At 38.0% G+C, this 23,118-nt stretch overlaps 1 protein-coding gene across 5 annotated transcripts in view; it reads left to right on the top strand.

Annotated features, from left to right (window-relative positions):
• Nucleotides 1–23,118, top strand: part of grin2db (glutamate receptor, ionotropic, N-methyl D-aspartate 2D, b) — a 297,610-nt gene that overhangs the window by 227,116 nt on the left and 47,376 nt on the right. For all 5 annotated transcript variants that reach the window (XM_073925936.1, XM_073925938.1, XM_073925935.1 and 2 more), the window contains 2 exons: nucleotides 4,256–4,461; nucleotides 10,301–10,469. In XM_073925936.1, coding sequence (XP_073782037.1) covers nucleotides 4,256–4,461; nucleotides 10,301–10,469 — 375 coding nt within the window. The remainder of the gene's footprint in view (nucleotides 1–4,255; nucleotides 4,462–10,300; nucleotides 10,470–23,118) is intronic.

The following is a 23,118-nucleotide window of genomic DNA, read 5'->3' as shown; positions in this document are numbered from 1 at the left end:
ATATTGATTTAGGAACTGGAATCATAATAAAAAGCGGTCATGTTTAAACATTTAAGTCATTATAAGTACAGCCTATTAAAGTACCCATGAAATAAAAGAAGAAAAGCTTCTATTGTGTGTTAGTACAGTATCAACGTGTTATTATTAAACATGTAATTTTCTTTTTCTTTACATCTTGATAGTTCTGTTTTGTTTAAGTGGTCAAATGTATGTATATGTATTTTTCATGATCAATGAAAAGTGATAGACCGAAACAAACATTGTCCCAGTGAACATTATGATAGGTATGGTACGAACATCATGGTAGGCTGTCCTACCTGCATGGCAAAATATATATTTGTACATTCTGTGATGATGTACATTCCCACAATAGACATAATGAAAATGTAATCAGTAAAGCAACCACAAAACATTTCTTTTAAAGGTCCTGTGCTTTAAGATGTGCATTTTTATTCGATCCTTGACGTAACCCTTAACCGAAAAATGAAAACAAGGCAGGATAGAGTAGCTCCTCCCCTTAAAAAAACAGCCAATTGCACTTTTTTATTTATTTATTTTATTTATTTTTTTATTTTTTATTACAGCTCTGCCAGTGAAAGTGGTTGAGCTGATCACATTAAATAAATTGCAAATGAGATCTGTGAAGGGAACGGGGCATGTCAGATACTAGAAAGGAGGTGATGTAAAACAAAATTGTTGAACAATTTAAGCGGCAGTGACAAGCTACACTAGCTTGTAGATATCCTTAAAACTAAAAGACTGACACTAACATCTGATTTGTTAAATTTTATTTCATGGGACTTTTAAAAGTGACTCATGCATGAGAAAGAATAAGGTTATCTGACTCTCTGACGTTTAAGGTTCTGGCTTGGCTGTTCATGTTCTTGTGTTTTGGAGGAGGTGTGGCTTTGCAGAGTGATTATGCAGGGAGGGCATGATATTTGGCTTTCAATGTTAGCTTGCTATTGCTAAACTCTCCAAAACCGCCTGCCCCATCTTTAAGCATATTTATATGCTAGTGTTCTTCAAAACAGTGTCAAAATTGACATTCAGAAAAAGTAAGCATTCAAAATGTACAGTTTCTGATTTCTGCTAGTAAGAAACAATGATTTTAATGACTTAAAAGAGTACTTCAGCTTCTCATCTGTCTCTGTTATCCAAAAAATCCCACCAGTACATGTTGATCAATCGGTTATTAATTTAAATGTAACTGAGCATTTGAACTGAGGGTTCAGCTAAAGACTTGCATATATAAGAAAATAATAAACGATTACATAATTTAGATATTACAAAATCCTTTCGATTGGAATGAATGTTGAGTTGTTTTGTGTTATTGTCAAGTAAACTATTGCAGCGTATATACACAGTCTGCTCCACACTAGATAGATGGCAGCACTGAGCAGATCAAATGCATGATCTTATCAGTCAGCAGAGACTGCAAAACATATTAGATCCATTTGAATTGTACTCTTAATGTTGTAATGTTGTATTTTAAAGAAAATAAATAGTTTGATAGACTCAGCTTTGCTATTACAGTGGCCGTCATCAGTGAGCTGTGATTAAAGCACAATGCTATTGGCTATTTTTCAATGGGAAGGGTGACAAGATATGTCTCTCCCCAGTTTAACGTTGCCATTGAAAATACATCAACTAAGGACATGTTCACAAGTGCACAGTTATCATCACAGAGTAGCTCCTCCCCTTAAAAAAACAGCCAATCACACTTTTTTTATTTATTTATTTATTTTTTATTTTTTTATTACAGCTCTGCCAGTGAGAGTGGTTGAGCTGAAGCGCATTAAATAAATTGCAAATGAGATCTGTGAAGGGGACGGGGCATGTCAGATAATAGAAAGGGGGTGATGTGAAACAAAATTGTTGAACAATTTAAGCGGCAGTGACAAACTAGACTAGCTTGTAGATATCCTTAAAACTAACAGACTGACACTAACATCTGATTTTTGAAAGAACAATGCTATTGGCTATTTTTCAATGAGAAGGGTGACAAAATATGTCTCTCCCCAGTTTAATGTTGCCATTGAGAATACATGTTCACTAGTGCACAGTTATTTTTGAGTTTTCATGCCTTTTTTTAAAAATCTGTCCACATGCAAAAACGCAATGTGACGCACTGTCAATGACATTCCGAATCAACAGGTAGTGATGATAACCTTATTCTGGGGTCACACCAAATGCTAAATCAGGTATTTGATTAAGTAGACCTGTCATGATAAAGAATTTTTGTTGTGCAATATATGTCTCAGACATTGTTGCCATAAACGATTAGAATTATTCATTAATGGCGATTATTGTCATTTTGAGATCATTATGTGCCACTGATTATAATGCACTATCATATTGCAAATACTTTTAAACTCTTTTAAGGGACAAAATACTTTCATCCTTAAGGTTATTAGGTTCAGTAAACTGATGCTAAAACAGTAAATGTCCTATTATGTATTCTATTTAATGTCCTATTAAGTTAATGTCGAATTATAAACATTGACACTGGTGAGGTAGAATGTCCTTGTAAAATGCTTTTACTGTTATTTGCGAATTTGGAACACCAAAACTTATTGAGGTCATGTCCAAGTATTACATATATAGATAGATATATTGATTATTGTGACAGGCCTATGAGTGAGTAAATTTCATACAAAGTCAATGCAAACATGGAGGAGTGGCAAATTATTATCATGCATTGCGAATGGCACAGAATGCGAGACATGATTGCTGCAGACATACAGAATTCACCTTAATCGCATGAACCGCACAAATTCAGTAATTTAATTTAAGCAGAAAATTCTTATCAGGTAAAAAACATCCTGCAAGTAAACAAGAGCAAGTAAAGTGGCGAACGTCAGGTGAACCCAAAATTAGAATAAAGCCTTGTTAAGCCTCATTCGCATTACAAGTAACTCGCAGCGGCAAAGCGACAGTCATTTCAACGGGGAGCGAGCAACTTCTGGCGACCTCTGTCTACTTGAGGGACAGTGACTGTTGGCAACCTGGTGGCCGTGTCGAACGATGCGACAAATTTGAGTATCCTTGAATGTCATGCAAATGTAAAGCGACTTTCTTGAGTGACAGCCACTAGGAGCACCAGTAGAGCTCACGAGATCATCTCTCAGCTCGCTCAGAGGCTGGTTGTATTCATGCTGTATATACCTACACAGACCTGAGTTTGCAGCAGGTTGCAACCCAGAGCAACAGGCAGCTACAAAGTCATTGCAAGTTTGAATGAGGCAATCAGAAAGGAGAAAATGGTGTGTACGCTGAAGTCATGAGGCAAAAACTAATTTAAGGGTGCTTTCTCACCTACACTTTTGTTTCGGAACGTATCTCGTTTGCCCAGTTAGCGCAGTTCGTTTGGCATATGTGAACAGGGCAATCGCGCTCTGTTCCGCGCCAAAGTAATCGCTCCGAGATCGCTTGAATGAGGTGGTCTCGGCTCGATTGAAACGAACCCTGGAGCGGTTCGATTGCAGTGAGAAAGCGATCCGATCCGAGCGCGGTTATATCACAGTGTTTTATGGATATGTAATAGGCTTACGGCTATATGAAGAGAGAATTATGAGTAGGGCGGGAAGTTTCGAGAGTCTCCGAATGCCCGCAAACGAGTGATGATCTCCCGGTAATCTCGCGTCTCCCTCCCGGTCATCAAATAGACATCGTCGTGCACCCTTCTTCTCACCCCTCCCCACCGCGTCTCTCCTCAGACACGTCGCGCGCGCACCCTGTCAATCACCACCAAACCACCACCTCTCCTGACAGCTTAGCGGGATGCTGCAAAATAAACCCTGACACTCTGACTAATGTAAGGAGAGTTCACTCACACGTGACTTGTTTTAGCTCTTTTGGTCCGATTAGAAACTTTGTAGTGTGAAAGCGAACCGCTCCAAGAGCAAAGAGCAACAATGTAACAATTGTAATCTCTGTTTCGGAACAACTGAATCGATTCACTGGTGTGAAAGCACCCTTAGTGACCACACAGCCACATTGTAATAAAAAAAACATCACACCCTTTTCAGAAAGTTTCGGTTTCAGTCACCTGATATTGTGTGTTTGTGTGGACGAACAGCCAAACCATGTAGAAAAAAAAGCAGTTTTAAAAATACCCGTACTTGTGTGGACGGGGCCAAAATTTGCATTTCAAGATACTTATGGGGATGTTTATATATGATATCACATATTATGTATTGGCCACGTCTCTGCATCTCTGACCCTTGACGGTGTGTGTTCTGTGTGCTCTCAGGTAGGATGGTGGGAAAACGGGGTGTTGCGTCTGAGGTATCCTGCGTGGTCTCGCTATGGACCATTCTTGCAGCCGCCCGATGATGCCCAGCACCTGAGGGTCGTGACCCTGGAGGAGAGGCCCTTCGTTATCGTGGAGCTTGCAGACGCTGCCTCTGGAACCTGCATCAGGGACTCTGTGCCATGCAGACGGCCTCTCAATGCCAGGTGAGCACTGATCACACCGCAGCCTATATCATTTATCATGACCGCTTTATATGGGGGGATAGACACATTCTGTGTATTGTTCTGCTGAGTCCCAGGAAACCTGTGTTAAGTGGAAAATTGAAAGAAATGCAGGTGGAATAATTCAATGAATTAGCACTTGCAATCCGTCATTTTTAGTGGTTATTGATTTCATGCCAAATTTCAGTAATTTCAGTTTTATTTCATACTTTGTGTTCTACACTCTGCTAAATACAGCATCTACAGTGTATGTATGTATTTATGTATGTATGTATGTATGTATGTATGTATGTATGTAAATGTGTGTGTGTGTGTGTGTGTATGTGTGTGTGTGTATGTGTGTGTATGTGTGTGTGTGTGTTATTATTATTTTTTTGTTATTATTGTTATTATTATTATTAATATTATTATTATTATTAGTAGTAGTAGTAGTAGTAGTTGTAATAGTAGTAGTCGTATAAAATGTATTTATTTTATCTAGTTTTAAAAGATACACTACTGGTCAAATGTCAAAACAGTAAGACTTTTAATAGTTTTTTTGTCTCTTTTCTTGAAAAAGATCCAAGTATTTGATCCAAAGTACAGCAAAAACAGCAACATTTAGAAAAATATAACTGTTTTCTGAAAATAAATAGTTTTTTTTATTTTAATAGATTTTAATTATTTATTTAATTTATTTAATTTATTTTAATAGATTTTAATTCCTGTAATTTCGAAGTAGATTTTTAGCATCATTAATTCTGTTGCACGATTCTTCAGAAATGTTTCTAATACACTGATTTGCTGTTCACAAAAGGTTTATTTATTTATTTATTTATAGTTGAGTATTTTGCAGCAATCATTGATAAATAGAAAAATCTGAAGGTCAGCATTTATTTTAAAAAGAAAAGAGCTTTTGTAGCATAATACACCATACCACTTAAAAGCTTGGAGTCACTACCTTTTTTAACTTTTATTTTGCAAAGATAATATATTAATTGATTAAAATGATGAAAAAGACATTTATAATTAAACAAAAATATCTATATTTCAGATAGATGCAATTCTTTTAATTGTTCATACGGAAAATTGACTAAATGTTTGCAACATTATAAAGCAACTCCAAATCAGTCTATCAGAAGGTTTTCTGAAGTCTCATGTGCCTGGAGTAATGATGTTCAAAATTCAACTTTGAAGTCACAGGAATGAAGAACATTTAAAATATTTTTAAATAAAACAAATTGTTACTTTTTTATTATTTTGCTGTATTTTGGTTCAAATTATTACAGGCTTGGTGAGCAAAAGACACTTCTTAAAAATACTATTGAAAAATGTTTTATATACTGTGGGTACAGAAAGTATTCATACCCACTTGTTTTTTTTTACTCTTTGTTACTCTAAAACTCACTTAAGTTTTTTTCTCTCTTAATAATGTACACACACCACCCAGTTTATGGTCTTGAGCACTGGAGAAGGTTGTCATCTAGGATATCCCTGTACTTGGCCACATTCATCTTCTTCTCAATTGCAACCAGTCGTCCTGTCCTTGCAGCTGAAAAACACCCTCACAGAATGATGCTGCTTCCACCATGCTTTACTGTTGGGACTGTATTGTTACTGTATATTCTCCACACATACCACTTAGAATTAAGGCCACAAGGTTCTATCTTGGTCTCATCAAACCAAAGAATCTTATTTCTCACCATCTTGGAGTATTTCACATGTTTTTTATCAAACTCCATGATGACTTTTATGTGTACCGACTGGTGGAGGGATGCAAAGATGGTTAATGGTTCTACATTATTCTCCCATCTCTCAGATGCATCTCTGGAGCTCAGCCACAGTGATCTTTGGGTTCTTTTTTATCTCGCTTACCAAAGCTCTTCTCCCCCGATAGCTCAGTTTGGCTAGACGACCAGCTCAAGGAAGGGTTCTCACCCAAATGGCTTTCATTTAAGGATTATGGAGACCACTGTGCTCTTAGGAACCTTAAGTGCAGCAGAATGGTTTTTGGAACATTGGCCAGATCTGTGCCTTGCCACCATTCTGTCTCTGAGCTGTTAAGGCAGTTCCTTTGACCTCATGATTCTCATTCGCTGTGCCATGCATTGTGAACTGTAAGGTCTTATATTGACTGGTGTGTGGCTTTCCTAATCAAGTCTAATCATTATAATCTAACACAGCTGGAAATGTAAGATTAAGATGTAGAACCGTCTCAAGGATGATCAGAAGAAATAGACAGTTCCTCAGTTAAATATATATTTTAATAAATCCGCAAATATGTCAACAGTTCTGTGTTTTTCAGTCAATATGGGGTGTTGTGTGAAGATTAATGAGAAAGAGAAAAACTTAATTGTTTCAAATAGCTGCAATATAAGAATGAAAATTTTAAGGGAGATTAAATACACTTAGTCATTTAGCAGACACTTTCCGTAGCAACTGTATAAATAATTTAGTGTAAAAAACAAAAAGAAGACAAGAAAAAGTTGTATACATATATTCATTGTATTTCATCATATACTGTACAGTATCCTACAGTGCCAGCATGCAACAAGGACACTATAAAATAATCCATTACTCAGTCTTGCCAATAAAGTAGATTGAATTTTACACTGGAGCTGTAAAACAGCTTTTTTCCCCCTTCTTGTTTCAGAGAATTTAGTTCATTTGTCACATTCTTTCAATTTTGTCTTTATCTCTGTGTCTTTCACATTTTTTTCCCCAAGATATCACTAGGAAGTTCTAGAGGCTATACTCACCTATTTTAGCTTTGCAATCGATCACTGCGCTCTGGTTCTGACTGTGCCTTGTGGCGATCTCTGCTCATACTTAGCCATCATGTTGCTGTCAGTCTGCTTGAGCTCTAGCCATGTACATGCGTCTCTGTGGATCCGGCTTCACTGCCTCCACACCAGTTATATGGGCATCCCTGTTTCGCCTCATTATAGCCCTTTTTACTTCAAGCACAAAAAAAAAAATGTTTTTGTCTTTTGGTAACGCTATTTGTCATGTTTTTAGTATATGAATATGTAAATGTGAATAAAGAAATGTAAATAATTTGAATAAATTTAATCCAACCTTATTCAATAAAAAAGCAATTAAAATGACAAATTATTTGAAATTAGCATGAATATATTTTGAAATGTGATTTATTTCTGTGATTAAATGGAATCTCCTGCATCACCTCTTTTAAAGGGATACTTCTTACAAAAGAGACATTTTGAAGAATGTTGGAAGCTGTCACCCACTGAATTCCAAAAGTATTTATTTATTTTTCTATTATGAAAGTCAATGGGTACCAGCTATCAGCATTCTTCAAAATATCAATCTTTTTTTTTTTCAACAGAAAAAAAGAAACCCATAATTGTTTGAAATCACAGGAGGGTAAGATAATGTTCATTTTAGGGTGAACCGTCAATTTAAGTAGTTAGGGAGTTTGACTTGTAATAAAAAATGGTTGCTGCTTCGAATCCTGGTCTTTGCAGAAATTGAAAATGGGGGAGTGAATAAAACCAGCTGAGGTGCCGTTGAGCAAGGCACCTAATCCCTAACTCTAATCTCTAGCTTCTCGGGTGCTGAAAGAAATAGCTGCCACATGTGTGATGGGTCATGTGTATGATAGTTCAAAAGCAGAGGACCAATTTTAAGCACGAGTAACCATACTTTATAAATGTAATATAAATTACGTTTATAAATATAGTCAGTGCTAGTAAACTGATAAAATGTTAAAATATTTATTATATGTATTGTTACACCGCTGTCTCGAATACTCGATTCTGATTTGTCAGTCACAACGCTCCAAGGTATGTTAATCCAAGATAACAACCTAAATAACACTGTCTCGTCATGGAACTTCTAATCACCTTGACCATCAACGAATACGTTCACATTCACATGCTTACATTCACATTCATCTGTATGTTATAGATGTCCTGATCCGATCACTAGATCAAATATTGGGCACAATCAAGCGGTTTTAGACTCAATAGGCATTGGATATACATTATACATTATATACATATTCACATTAGTTTTTAACCCATCTATAGTTATGCGGTGGCACAGAGTTAGACCTCTGACTTGACTTCACACGGAAACAGCAACACGTGCAGCATGACATCACTTTGTTGCATAGACGCTATTGGATAAATGCCAGCAAAGTAGAACACGGTAGCAGCTTGAAGCGGACAGAGCGAGTATGTCTGTGGTCTGGAGGTATTATAAAGTTGAAGATGACATCATTGCCAACATTGTGAGATATGTACACTTGGCATTGCAAAAGGTGGAAAGGAAAAGGCTACAAACAAACGTAGAACCTCGATTTAAAAATGCCATCTCGCCACTATTTCACAGAGAAAGCTCTGCCAGCCCTTTATAAGAAGATTTCTGACAAACTACATGTGCTGTTATAAGATGTACCCCATGTTTCTTCACCACAGACATACTGTATGGAGTTTGTTCGTAGCTCCCATTTCTCCTACTTTTACTGTTGTAAAAAAAAAATAAGTGAAAAGAGAAGAGAACCCAGTCCAGGAGACTCGAAACAAGCAGGATTCCTTTATTGAGACGTGTTGGTTAATCTGCAGTCATACAGCGTCTTTAAGATGTCCATGTGTCTGCAAGAGCCTACTAGAGGTCAGCAGTCTGCAAGTTCTTTCACAAGTCTCTCACAAGTCTCACACAAGTCTGAATTAGTCTGAATTGAGACAAAGATTTCATGTCTATATTGTTATTAGGAGGAGGGGATATGGCTAAACAAAGCATGCAAATTAAGAGTTGGAGTCAGCATGGCATAGGTGTTAAAAAACGGCCCAGCTACTGACCACACAAGTTAATCAACATAGGGTTTCTGTAGCATAAAAGCAACACCCGAAGACAAAGACAGAGTCGTTTAAAGCATTTGCATCACTGGCTTAGCCTGTAGTCAGAAAGATAAAGGTTAAATGTCCCTCCTGGCTGGGATGTTAATGAAATTATATAATTAAAAACCAAAGAATATAACTTTTCAGTTATACGTAGATTATTGTTCATTTGGAATTAGTTGATAGAAATTTATATTTCCACACTACTAAACCTTACCGCGCAATGGATTGAATTCTAGATCTGTTTCTTCACTCTTCTTTATTCTTTTTTATGTGTTATAAAAGTATCAGATAGGGTTTTGATATCGGAAGATACAATCAAATGACTCTGACTCAGACTCGAGGGCAAAAAAAAAACCTGATCGGGACATTCCTAATGTATATGTTTGTCTGAAATGAAGTGAATGAAAAGTAATGTGTAGGATAGTATATGCTTAATTTAGCCAGTTTCAATTATGTCAGCTTTGCGTTTTTGACTGTTTGGCACCATCTTGTGACTGAATAATGTGCAGGTTAGTGTATGCACCATCAGCTCCATTCAGCTGTATTTACTTTTGTCAGCTTGCATTTAATGAAAAGCTCAGAATGACTCAGAACAATGTGTTGTGTCTGTTTTTTTATGTTTAATGGCAAGCAACTGTGTAATAAGCAGGATAAAGTACATCCAGAATGGTTGTTTTTGCAGAATAAAGCCCTTCAGTCTTAGTCAACAGCCCTCCACTTTGTTTTGGGCCATCGGTAAGCCTGCCAAGCTTTATTCTGCGATAACAACCTCCTGGATGTACTTTATCCCTAACTTATTGATCATATAAATCCAGCCTTGGTGAGCAGAAGATACTGCTTTCAAACACAAAATAAAAACACTTTGACTGGTAGGGAGTTGTGTTCCAAATGCATTAACTAATACATTTGATATAAAATTCTGGTAAACGTGCTGGATTTGTGATATTTAATTTCTTCCTTTGTTTCTCTGACCACAGTGCTCTTCAGGAAGGGGTGGCCCCGGTGAAGCAGTGCTGCAAGGGTTTCTGCATCGACATCCTCAAGCGCCTGGCCAGAATTGTAGGCTTCACCTATGACCTCTACCTGGTGACCAACGGCAAGCACGGGAAGAAGATTGACGGGGTTTGGAACGGGATGGTGGGAGAGGTGAGGGTAGCGTCTTTCTCCTACTTTAAAGCAGCTGAGCTTGTTGTATTTCCATCAGCGTCTCTCCTCCTTCATGCCCTGTCAGCGATATCAGAGAAGACTTCACTCGCATATGGAAATACAGGCATTAGGTGGAGAGACGACTACAGATTAAAGCCGAGGCTGCGATTCCCTTTAGTATTAGCGCTCATGATGATCAAATAAGGGGATTATGGGATAGATGAGGTCATGGTGCAGTGCGGTATAGAAACAGTGTGCGTGTGTGACGTGTGGTTTTTGTATGTATGAGGAGGGATGCAAGCGAGCCCTGGTGAGAATGTCTTATTCAGGGTTTTTACCTCTAGGGCAGGGGGGGCTTCAAGCCAAACACTTTCAAATATAAAATCTATGTTATTTTCATGGTTAGGAATTGCTAGCTTGTTACAAAACTATATGCAGATTTAGATTTTATTTTTTAATTGTTATATACAATCTATCTATCTATCTATCTATCTATCTATCTATCTATCTATCTATCTATCTATCTATCTATCTATCTATCTATCTATCTATCTATCTATCTATAAATGCACTTTTTTTTTTTTTTTTACTTTTCATCTGCACTAGGCCCACGGCAACTTCCTTCTATGCTGTTTCCTTAACTTGCAAGTATTAATTTTACAAATTATATAGATCCTTAAGAACTGTTTGCTTCTCACGCTCTATGAAGAGTGTCATTCTTGACTTTTCCGGTGCACTCGGTCAGAAGACAATCGCCTGTGATATCATGTCATTTTGTTTTTGATTGGCAGGATGATGTAGGCCTATAGTTATAATAATATTTGTACAATATAGTTAAAGTGATATTTATACATGATCAAACTAGTGTGCAAATTTCCAAGCAAAACTTGAAAAAATTTGTTTTAAATTTGGTTTGTAGTTCAGGCCCAAATAAATATTTGTTGATGTTTTTAATCGTTTAAAGGGCACGTAGTTTACCCCCTTTTTAAGATTTAATATTAATTTCATGGTTCTTCTGAATGTGCCAGTTTAGGTTCAGTTCAAAACACAGTTCAGATGTTTTTATTATAATGTGTTAAAAAGTGTCATTTTGGGGGCGTGTACACAGCTCGCTGTATTAGGGGTGTGTTGCTTCACATGAAAATTAGTTTTGGCTTCCCGCCCAACGTAACAAGGGGGCGGAGCCTAGAGCTCCCCCGCTCTGTGTTTGGCAACAGACGGGCAGACAGAGAGAAGCAACATGAGTGAGAGGACAAGCATTCAGCCATACATGTACAACTCGGACACAGACCGAGCAGAAAGTACAAAATCATTTGTGTCTTTGTAAAACTTTTACAGCCAACTGTGTGCTAGTTTAATGTTCCGAGCTTGTACACCGAGTCTAATAACCATGCACACTGAATCAACTTTGACTGAGGCACCGATTGCGCCGCTCAGTGCCGTGACACGGCACACCAGACACGCACATTTGGATGTTATTTAAAATGAAACTATTCAGATGGTGCTCTGTGGCGCAGCAGAAATATGAATTGTCCCGAATCGTGGCTGGGCGCCACGGACAGCCGCCAACTTGAAGTACCGTTGTGTGTACCCTGATAGAAACCTATGTTTAGAATTCTAAAATACATGGCGCAGCGTGGCAGGACGCTGAGTGTCGCCAAGCGGCACTTCTAATATGCAACCTGTAGGCAAGTTTGTTATTTTATACCCAATGGAGGGACACGCACGTGTCCAGCGCGTCTCTGAAGTCTGAAGCAGCAGAGCACCCGAGTCTGTGAAGCTTTTCACGCACAAAGAACCGGGCCGCTGAGGTAAAGTCTTATATGTGGGAAGTGCTGGTGTTGAATTGGCTATCACACTGGATGAACAACGATATGCAATGACCGAATTGTAACGTAAACGTTTTAAATGAGGCTCGAATGGTGTGCGGTTTGTCGCCATTCAGTGCGTTTCTTAGCAGAGTATACAAAACAATGTAACTTAAACATCGCGAGACGTGAAGTAAATAAACCAGTAGAGATGTGCCGTTGTTGATCGCGTCAGCGTGTGCTACCGACACAATAGATTTCTATCGTAACAGACCATAACTTAGTGTGAAGAGCATGTTAAATCTTGAAGGGACTTTGCTAGCAAGCAGTGTTGTGATCATGTGGGCTTTGCATGCTGGCTCTGGACGCTTCTGGATAGAATAGCTGTAACTGGGTTTAGAGTGTATCGGACTGCTTATATTGGAGATTTTTAACGCAGTCTGATATAATTGCTTTGCACTAATATTGGACAAATTTCCGATATCAATATCAGATCGGGACATCCCTAATCAAAAGTACACATTTGCAAACCTAACTTACCTAAAGTTACGAACAAGATTTCCAATTAGAATGATCGTTTGGTTAATGTTGATCTTTTGTTGAGCCCAATGAGGTTTACATCTAAAAATAGAGCCCGTGTGTTCGTTAGTGACATCGCTTTGACTCTCATGCTGTAAATGGCAGACGTGAAACAACAAACTGAGGATATGGTGATGCATGCCTGTCAATAAATATTGGTGGGTGGGGGGACCGCACTCCTATGTCAAGTTGCAGTTGGTCTGAAAACCGCTCCAGTTGGTCCACCGTTTTTATATTGTCAAATTGAAAGAAAAGGACTGTGTGTTTATATCACCCCAATATGATGGTCTATACCCTATATCTACACACATGTCTGTCCAAACAGCTTGAAAAGTTGTTTTTCACAATAGGTGCCCTTTAAATTATTTGATTGAAGATATAAAAGTCAGTGTATATTATCGATTTCATTTAACCCTCTTGTCGTGTTCACATCCCGACTAACCATCCCACCCAACGTAACAAGGGGGCGGAGCCAAGAGCTCCCCCGCTCTGTGTTTGGCAACAGACGGGCAGACAGAGAGAAGCAACATGATTCAGCCATACATGTACAATTCGGACAGAGACAGAGCAGAGAGTACAAAATCATTTGTGTCTTTGTAAAACTTTTACAGCCAACTGTGTGCTAGTATAATGTTCTGATGGTTAGTGGTCTGTTTTAACTGCTCTTAAATTGGAAAAAAAACATTTCTCACCACCAAATTTTTATTCAACTTCCTTTAGCTGTGAACAGTGTCTCAAAGAAGTGTTTAACGTGAATTTATAGAATTAGACATAAAATAACTGCAGTAAAAATACAAATAGGCACTGAAAATGTTTAGAAAATGAACAATAGATGACAGAAATCATAATACTTTGTTCCATTAACAATAGTCAGCTCGCTAAAATAAATATCACAGGGTCTGACCAAAGAAATTGTAATTTTAATCTATCTGAATGATTTATCGACCAGCAATGCACAAGCAAAATTGTATGTTTCCTGTGTATTGAGTGCTTGAAATTTTATTCAGTCCTTCAATTGGACTATATTACTTACGTAGGGAATATGGACTGAGGGTATAGACGATGAGGATAGACTTAAAACTAGCACTAGTTATACTTTTGTCATTTTGGCTGAGATGCTAATTTTCTGACCCAATAAAATAATTGCTCTTGTTAGATCCAGAGATTGGCTAAAGGAAGATTGGCAGAAAGAAAGAAAGAAAGAAAGAAAGAAAGAAAGAAAGAAAGAAAGAAAGAAAGAAAGAAAGAAAGAAAGAAAGAAAGAAAGAAAGAAAGAAAGAAAGAAAGAAGGAAAGAAAGAAAGAAAGAAATGTTATTGTTTTTATTTTTAAAAATATAACTACAAACTGCAAAATTTATCATTATTATTGCAATTTAAAATAACATTTCTATTTTAAAATGTTTATAATTTATTAATATTTATAATGCATTTAATTTATAAAGCAAAACCCATAGCACAAAAGGCCATTATACTGCATTCTTCGCTGTATTTTTTTAGCTTTCAGTTCTTCAGTCATCAGGGTCACATGGTCCTTCATAAACAATTTTATTATAGTGCTCAAGAAATATGTTTTTTTTTTTTTTTTTGTATTGAAGAATTGGAAAGATCAATTTATACTTCTTGGGTTGAATGCATGTAGTAGCTCCGGCATAGCATATCATTCACCATACGCTGACACTGACATGCTCCTCTCAAAAAAAGTAATTATACGTTGCGAAAACAGAGGGCTTGGTATAGCCGGCTTGGTACAGCTGAAACAAATATGGGTGAGGCTGAGATGTTTTGTGTTTATTTTATGATTAAAGGCGTTGGATGTTTGCCAGTTTTCTCCTCTTTCTTGCCTTCATGTGTGTGAGTTTAAAGCATTGAATGCATTTCTGACATAAACTAAAAAAAAATGCCTTGAAATTTGAAAAGGATCTGGCTGCGGACTTCAACACAGGGGTATAACAACTTTAAGTTATGGGGAGCCACATGTCAAAACTATGTTGTTGTTAAGATGGCACTGTACCCATCAGTTATTAACATCTACACCTACTCCACACCTAAACCCAACCATCACAGTTATTAATGTCTACACCTTCCCCATCCCTAAATCCAATCCTCAGTGTTATTAAAATCTACACCTACCACAAACCCAACCATCACGGTTATTAACTTCTACATCTTTCCCATGCCTAAACCTAACCATCACAGTTATTGACGTCTACACCTTTCCCATCCTTAAACCCAACTATCACAGTTGTTAATGTCTACATCTACCACAAACCTAAACTCAACCATCACAGTTGTTAACGTCTACACCAGGACTATTCAATTAGTTTTTCATTGGGGCCGGATCATGAAAAGCATCACAAACGAAGGGCCGGAGAGATGTGACTTGCTATATGAGTGATAACACAACAGCATTTAAGAGCCCATATGCTGTATATTTTTGCTCCTTAAGACACCCATGTTGGCTTTTTTTTTACATTAAAATGTTAATATATTGTATTTTGAAACTACATAATATTTCAGCATTGTACAATACTTTTTTTTACAAACATTCAAATGTTGTATTTCAGAACACATCAAAAGCAGTGCATTGCTAAAGTAGGCTTCTTCTACATTCAGACACATTCATATGTTTGAACTGCATAACAATTAGGGATGCAACAATTATAGATTTTGGTTGTACGATTATATAGTCTGAAGAATAATCCTGGTTTCACTGTTATCACGTCTAATGTAAATTCAAGCTTTATATTAGGTAAGTAGGTATTTAGATTAACCGTTGTTGCCATCTGCATTCATGCAAACATAATCATTTTAATAATAATTTGTCTAACATGTCCTTTGTTTACTTTGCAATGAAAGGCAAGCACAACTCACACCTTTCTACTGCATGCGCCCAGATAGACGCAAGCGCATCGCTCCGCTGGCGCCCGCATATTGTCATATATTCTTACATTAGAAATAACAAACTTGCAAGCGGAAAAGACGTGATATGGGAACGGCCGCTGCTATAGTTGATCCTTTGTGCGTGCGAATTAGCCTCTGTTTACTTCAAACCTAAAACTAGCGCACAGGCAACTTGGCAATTTGCATCGGTTTTGTTTCGTTCCGTGCAAAAGAAATGTGGCTTAGAGAAGACTTCACGATTAATAAACTGTGACTAATTAAAGTGCAGTTAATAGTGAAATCGGTTTATTGTTGCATCCCTATTAACTATATTAGTGCATTGTACAAATAGCCTTTATACAGACATGTTTTTGGCTGCCCGCACCACTCGCTTATGATGACTCACGCTCTGTGCAGGCTTTAACTGCAGCTCATGCTGTTAGTGAACAAACGCACGTAACTTAAAAACTATAGCGGCCGTTTGTCGACGGAACTAAATGTATTTTTGATGTCTTGGTCACACTGTTTGGAGGGTCGGAACGAAGTGCCTCAGGGGCCGGATTCGGCCCACGGGCCGCCAATTAAATAGCCCTGGTCTACACCCACCAACCTAAACCCAATCTACACCTACATCTACACCTTTCTCATCCCTAAACCTGACCATCGGAGTAATTAACATCTACACCAGGGGTGCCCAAAGTCAGTCCTGGAGGGCCAGTGTCCTACCGATTTTAGCTTGAACTTGCCTCAATACACCTGCACGGATGTTTCTAGAAAGCCGAATAAGAGCTTGATTAGCTTGCTCAGGTGTGTCTGATTGGGCTTGAAACTAAACTTTACAGGACACCGGCCCTGCAGGACCAAGTTTGGGCACCCCTGGTCTACACCCACCCCAACTCTACACCCAACCATCACAGTTAATAACATCTACCCTAAAAAGTTACTTTACTTTAAGCCTAAACCTAACCTTTAAAGTTATTAACATCTACACCATCCCCAAAATTAAACCCAACCATCGCAGTTATTAACATCTACACCTTCCCCAACCCTTAACCCAACCATCACAGTTATTAAGATTTACACCTTCCCCAACTTTTAACCCAACCATCACAGCTATTAAGATTTACACCTTCCCCAACTTTTAACCCAACCATCACAGTTATTATTGTCTATACCTTCCCCATCCTTAAATCCAACCATCACAGTTATTAACGTCAACACCTATTCCACTATGCACGAACAGCTGTGAGTTGTGGAGACTTTTATACTTGACGCTCTTGCCATTGTACTGTTATTTTCAACCACAGGGGGCGATGCCAAGTAGGCTAACTGTCACGACAAAATGGACGAAGACGTCAGTGAGTGGAGTTGCTAAATGAATTAATATAATAGTTTTATGTTTATGTTATGTTTTGTTCATAATTTAATAGGTTGTGAATAAATTTGAAGTGGCGCAGTGGGTAGCACATTCGCCTCACAGCAAGAAGGTCGCTGGGTTGCTGGTTCGATCCTCGTCTCAGTTTGTGTTTCTGTGTGGAGTTTGCATGATCTCCCTGTGTTCGCGAGGGTTTCCTCCGGGTACTCCGGTTTCCCCCACAGTCCAAAGACATGTGGTAGAGATGAATTGGGTAGGCTAAATTGTCCGTAGTGTATGAGTGTGTGTGAATGTGTGTATGTGTGTATGTTTCCCAGAGATGGGTTGGGGCTGGAAGAGCATCCGTTGCGTAAAAACTTGCTGGATAAGTTGGCGGTTTATTCCGCTGTGGCGACCCCAGATTAATAAAGGGACTAAGCCGACAAGAAAATCAATGAATGAAAACTAAAAATGTTCTCTGCCGTATTTCCACCATCTTGCCTACAACATCTAATTTTGACATCTTGCATGGTTCAATAGGATCTCAATAACTGGCAAGTTATGCCACTACTACAAGTTAAACACTTGAGAAATTTGACACAGTGGATCATGCCCTTACTGAGCTATTACATGCTAGTGTTTTGGAAGCGTTATTGCAGAGCAGCAAAGGCAGAACGCAGAAATATTGTTATAAAAATGTAAATGTATTTTATTTGTCCATGGATGTATTTAGTAGTAATGTTTTTAGTTGTAATGCATTTAAGTTCTATATTTTTCATACACTACAATTCAAAAGTTGACTTTGAATTGTAGTGTATGAAAAATATAGAACTTAAATGTCCATATATTTGGGATATTTATTATCTACATAGCTTTTAAAATGACACGATTTTAGAATGTTGGTTACGCTACAATGTTGAATTTTTGTGAAAAATTGTCTTGGACATACATGACATGCCCAGTTCACACATTTCAATACAGTAAATAATACATATCAAATAGCACATGTAATATTAATAGCATTACAAATATAATATAAAATAACATAACATAATTAGTGCTGTCAATGGATTAAAAAAGTTAACTAATTAATCAAACTTTTTTAGCAATTAATCACATTTAAAAGACTGAAACTTGTTATTTTGGCTATCCAAATGTAAAATTAATGTCAACACAAGATAAAAAGTATTTAAATTTAAAATATAATTGTTTATTAGAATTTTTGTTTAACTTGTAACACAGATTACTACATGTAAACAACATCCCCACAATAAACCATCAAGATCCTGGCTTGACAGCCATATTTATTACAGAAATAAAAACAGGCATGTTAATGCTATTTGAATTTCAAAACAATCAATTCAAACCAAGAAAAAAAATTATATCCATGTTGGATTCTAAGTAAACTGCAAAAAAATGCCAAAATACAGGCATTACAGATATGGAAATTGGAAAATTATAATACTAAAAATAAAGTATTGAATGCAAACAATTGTTCTCATTGAAAAGCTTGTATTGCTTTGAGTTGAGAACATTAATTAGAAAGTAGAAACAATTTTGCTTAGTCCTCCTTTACATTTAGCCAGTTGCTAAAACAGTCCAATCTGTTGACATTATGGACAATGTGGCCCTTTTCTTTTGAATGATGTGAGCTGAGAGTTAGAACAGGCAGGATCACCAGCAGGATCACTGTATCAACAAATGCATTTTGGTACCTAATTTTATTTTGAATCGCACGCGCACACACACACACACACACACACAACGCACGCAGGACAGCTCAGCCAGAGCGTCAGCCTTCAGATTCAACACGCATTATCGCATTCATCAAATTTGCTTAAACTAAGCGTTCTTAAGTATGGCTGTATTTCTCAAGGATTCTGACAAATCAACTTGAAGCAGAGGCTTTACAAAAGTTAAAGTTAACGTCAAACTTACTGAAACATTGGAGAGCGCATGCTGGAAGGCAAAGGAATGCGATGTCTTTGACAGCTCGCAACTTCATCTGGCACTGTCTGAGTACGTTTACATGGACACCAATACTCCAAATTTATTATATTTAATATAATACTCTTATTAAGAGTCTACCATGTAAGCAGCGATTTTTGATTACCTTAAAGGACCACAGAGTCATGAAATGTGAAGGTTTTCTTTCCGTTCGCCATGCGGTTAAAAATTCCATTAAAACAAAAGTCGAAAGTTAAAAATAAAACTCCTGAAATTAGATGAGACTCTGGGGGAAACGCGGGATAGCCTGGTAATGTGACATTAATTGTTTTATATTGAAACTTGACTTAAAAAGTGCTTTCTTGGTCTTATCCATATTTCTTTGCATGTTGAACACACGTAGGCCACAACAGGAAATAAAAAAAAACTGTTAATTGCGTTCATTTTTTTTAACACTTTAAACATTTCAAATTAATTGCATGCGTTAACGCACTAATTTTGACAGCACAAAGTACAATATAATATAATATACCTTTTTTTTTACTTCTCTGTTAAATAATTTAACAGCAGTGGACATAAAATAAATTTTGTATTGCTCTGATTTACACATAAAACATGTCTATCATTGAAAACAATTTTCTTAGCTTGTATTAAAATGGCACCTCATACATGTCTTGCATAGGTTGTTTCACTTCCCAATAGGGCTGTATGATATATTGTTTCAGAATTGATATCGCAACATGCGACTCTGCATTGCATGCACAGATTTTTAAAGAATGTGAACAACTGTCATATAATACAGACAATATGACTGTATAATACTCACCATCAGAAAATACCGGAAGTTAGTCTTCAACCATGTCATCTTTGTATCAGCTCTCCTCAGAAATATTCTCCTCGATGCTTCAAACTATCTCTCAAACCCTCTTCAGCAGAGTAAAACTTCGGACGATCCATTTTCTTTGTTTCCTTTTTGCTAACCAGCCGCTCTGCCGTTAGCTTGAACTGTTAACATAAGTTTGCTGCAGGTGCCTTGCATTACATAATGATTGACATGTCAGTGAAACAGTGACAGCACACAATAAAACAGCAACGTGACCAGTTTATGAATAAATCAAAACTAGGAAGTACAAACTACTGGCTAAAAGTGGCTCACAGATATGCATATGCAGAATGTCAAAACACTAGACTGCTTTGTTTAGATTTTAGTAACTATAACTTTGACTTTGCATTCAATTTGTGGTCTCATTTTATCTGTAACACTGTTAGCTATGACATCAACTTGCTTTTTACTACAAAGACGCCATTTCTGTGTGTAAGTAGCACAGTAAACTATGTAAACAACAGGTCTCTGGCAGAAACGGTGACATAAACGAATAGCCATTCATAATGCAACACTATTGTGTTGGTGGACTAAATGTGTTCAATGAGATGTTTTTGTATGGACTCTTAAGGCTTGTACACACCGGGACGCTTTTCGTTTGCGTCTATTGTCAGCATATTTCTAGACATTTTTTCTGCCCAAACTCAGTCGATTTTTGTCGCTTTTAACACTCGCTTGTAACACAGAGGAAGAAGTCAGAAAGTTGACTTGCTTGTTGTTAAAGTTACTGGTGATTCGAACAAGCATGGATGGTTCAAGTAGCGGCTCCAGCTCTGGCAATGAAGAAATGATTATTGTTCCCCAGTGCAATAAGCAGCTCCACGTTCATATGGCCTCTGGGCATCTTCTTCAGTGTGCGCTCGCATTGAAAGTTTTGCTCTTGAGCGCCTCTGAGTGCTTTTTACTGTAACTTCAGCAGCTCGGTGCACGTGAACAAAAGTGGCAATCTGATTGATGCCGCGTCAAAACAAGAAAAATAGCATGAGGTGTTTCTTTAAAAATGACATTTTACACCTTGCGTTTTGTGCGTTGGTGTGCACGATCTCATTGGTGCTCTTTATTTATTCACAAGGCGTTTAACATAGACGTAAAATGCAAGCAAAAAGCGTCCCGGTGTGAACGAGCCTTTATCTTTTAAAATAAACTGTGATGTACAGCAATGAATGCGTGTGTGTCTTATTAAGATGATATTCACTCCATATCTAATAAGCGCTTTCTGTACATTTAGCAAATACATTCTTCATAAACTTTCCATTGAAAAACAACTAGCTGCAATGGCCGCTTGAGGGTAGTAGCTTTAGACTAATGTTTTGTTTGTCACAGCCCCGTGCAGAGACTATCAAAGGGGCATGTGCAGGATAATAAAATTGAAGAGCTGGGGTGGGGTGTTATCGCAAACTGGAGAGGGGGGGGGTGAGGTGTAGGGGTTGTCACAAAGTAAAAAGCAGGGGGTGGGGGGACAGAGGTGTTGTCGCAAACTGAAGAGCTTTGTGTGTCTGTGGTGGTGGTGGGGGGGGTGGGGGAGTCTTGTATGTTTGGTAGTGGGGGCACTTTTCATTTATTTTGAAATGGCACTTTCTATTTAAGACTAAAAAGGAGGGCCTATGTGTGCACGTTCCTGGTTTGTCAAGATTACTCGTGTTATTTTTGATGTAATCTATTACTAAAAACTGACATGTGGAAAAACAGCACTCCAGTGCGTCCATGCCCTGACGCTGGCCAGCACTTTGTGTGGTAGTGTGGAACTTTGCAGCGTCACGCATGGTAACATTCATTCACGCATTCTCAGTGGCCACAACTATAGTAAACATAGTAAGTGTATTTATGCACACACACTATAATCTGCAGTTTTACTCCATAGACACCCATCTAAAAGACAGAAACTTTTTTTAATCTAAAGAGTTAATGCTGCCAACTGATGATCAACAGTAAAAATTAAAAGTTTCACTTCTTCCCAAAAGGGAAAAACACCAACAATCAAGGAAAGCCTAACTATATGATGTCATTGATTTACAATTTAAAAAAAGTCACTGTAATGGAAGGCAATGGCCACAAACACAATGAAAGGCTAGTAAATTTGACCAGTACCCAAGGGTTAAATAATGAAAGTTATTATAAAAATATTTGCTGAAGAAATCAGGGCTTTTTTGGGGTTCTGTTGTTGTTCTAATGGTTATCTATGCTAGTATGGCTGCTTGCACTCCAGGACTGCAGAGGTTAAACCCCTCTGCTCTTTGTAAAGAGTCTGAAGGTGTAATTCCAGCACAGTGCGTGATGTAACACAGAAGTCACTTGTTGGCCTGTTTGATGACTGAATTCCCACCCGTATCTGCCGGCCTCCAGGACTACTGCAACACTGCGAACCCTTTTAACACAGTGCCGAGGGACTCGACTAATGGGTCACATGCAACACACACAGAGGTATCCAAGACAGAGGCCTGAAGCCAGCCAAAAATGACTGGCGAACGCGTGCGAGCTGCGAATGACAGGCAGGAGCTAGTTGTTTTGAGAGCGAGACCCCGCTGTGGCGCTCACACCCTGGAGTGACGCCTGTTCCAGACAGTTGCTAGGGAATGGAAACAGCTCTTTTCACTGTCTCATTTCCATTCTTCTGCTCTTAATATTTCTTACGGTGTCTTACGAGCTTTTTTCCCTCCCTGCGCTCCTCCGTTTTCATATCTCGTTTTCCGTGACCGCCTCTTTTTCTCTCGCTCTCTCGTTCTGCATATTCTGGTGCTGAGCCAATCAGCTGTCAGCGCAGCCCCTGTAGGCACAGCGCTGAGGGTTATTTTCTGTGTGTGTGTGTGCGTGTGTGTGCGTGCAGCTTTGATCTTCTATCTAAGACAGGTCCATATTTCCCCTGTGCGCCGCACCGGCCTGCAGCAGGACCAGGACTGCAGCTGGATCACGAGGAAGCAACTTCATCCATGTTTTTTCCACATTGTCTGCAGAACAACAGAAGCACTGATTATTTTACACTTGCAGACAGAGCTAATGCTACCTATACCCATCCACCAGGGGGAAACCTTGCTCGCAAAGATGATACATGCAAAAGATTGTTCAGTTATTTATGTATGGCTTCCAACAATTATAAAATTATTATAAAAATGGTGACATTTCATTCGGTTCCTTCTTAGAAAAGCTCTGCCTCCCCTTCTTCAAGTCAAGTTTAAAATAGTTTCTATTGACAGTGTAGT

The sequence above is a fragment of the Danio rerio genome, chromosome 16 (assembly GCF_049306965.1).
Source record: "Danio rerio strain Tuebingen ecotype United States chromosome 16, GRCz12tu, whole genome shotgun sequence".
In the NCBI taxonomy this organism is placed as follows: domain Eukaryota; kingdom Metazoa; phylum Chordata; class Actinopteri; order Cypriniformes; family Danionidae; genus Danio; species Danio rerio.
The sequence above is the reverse complement of the archived record's forward strand: the minus strand, read 5'-3'. Positions and strand labels throughout refer to the sequence as shown.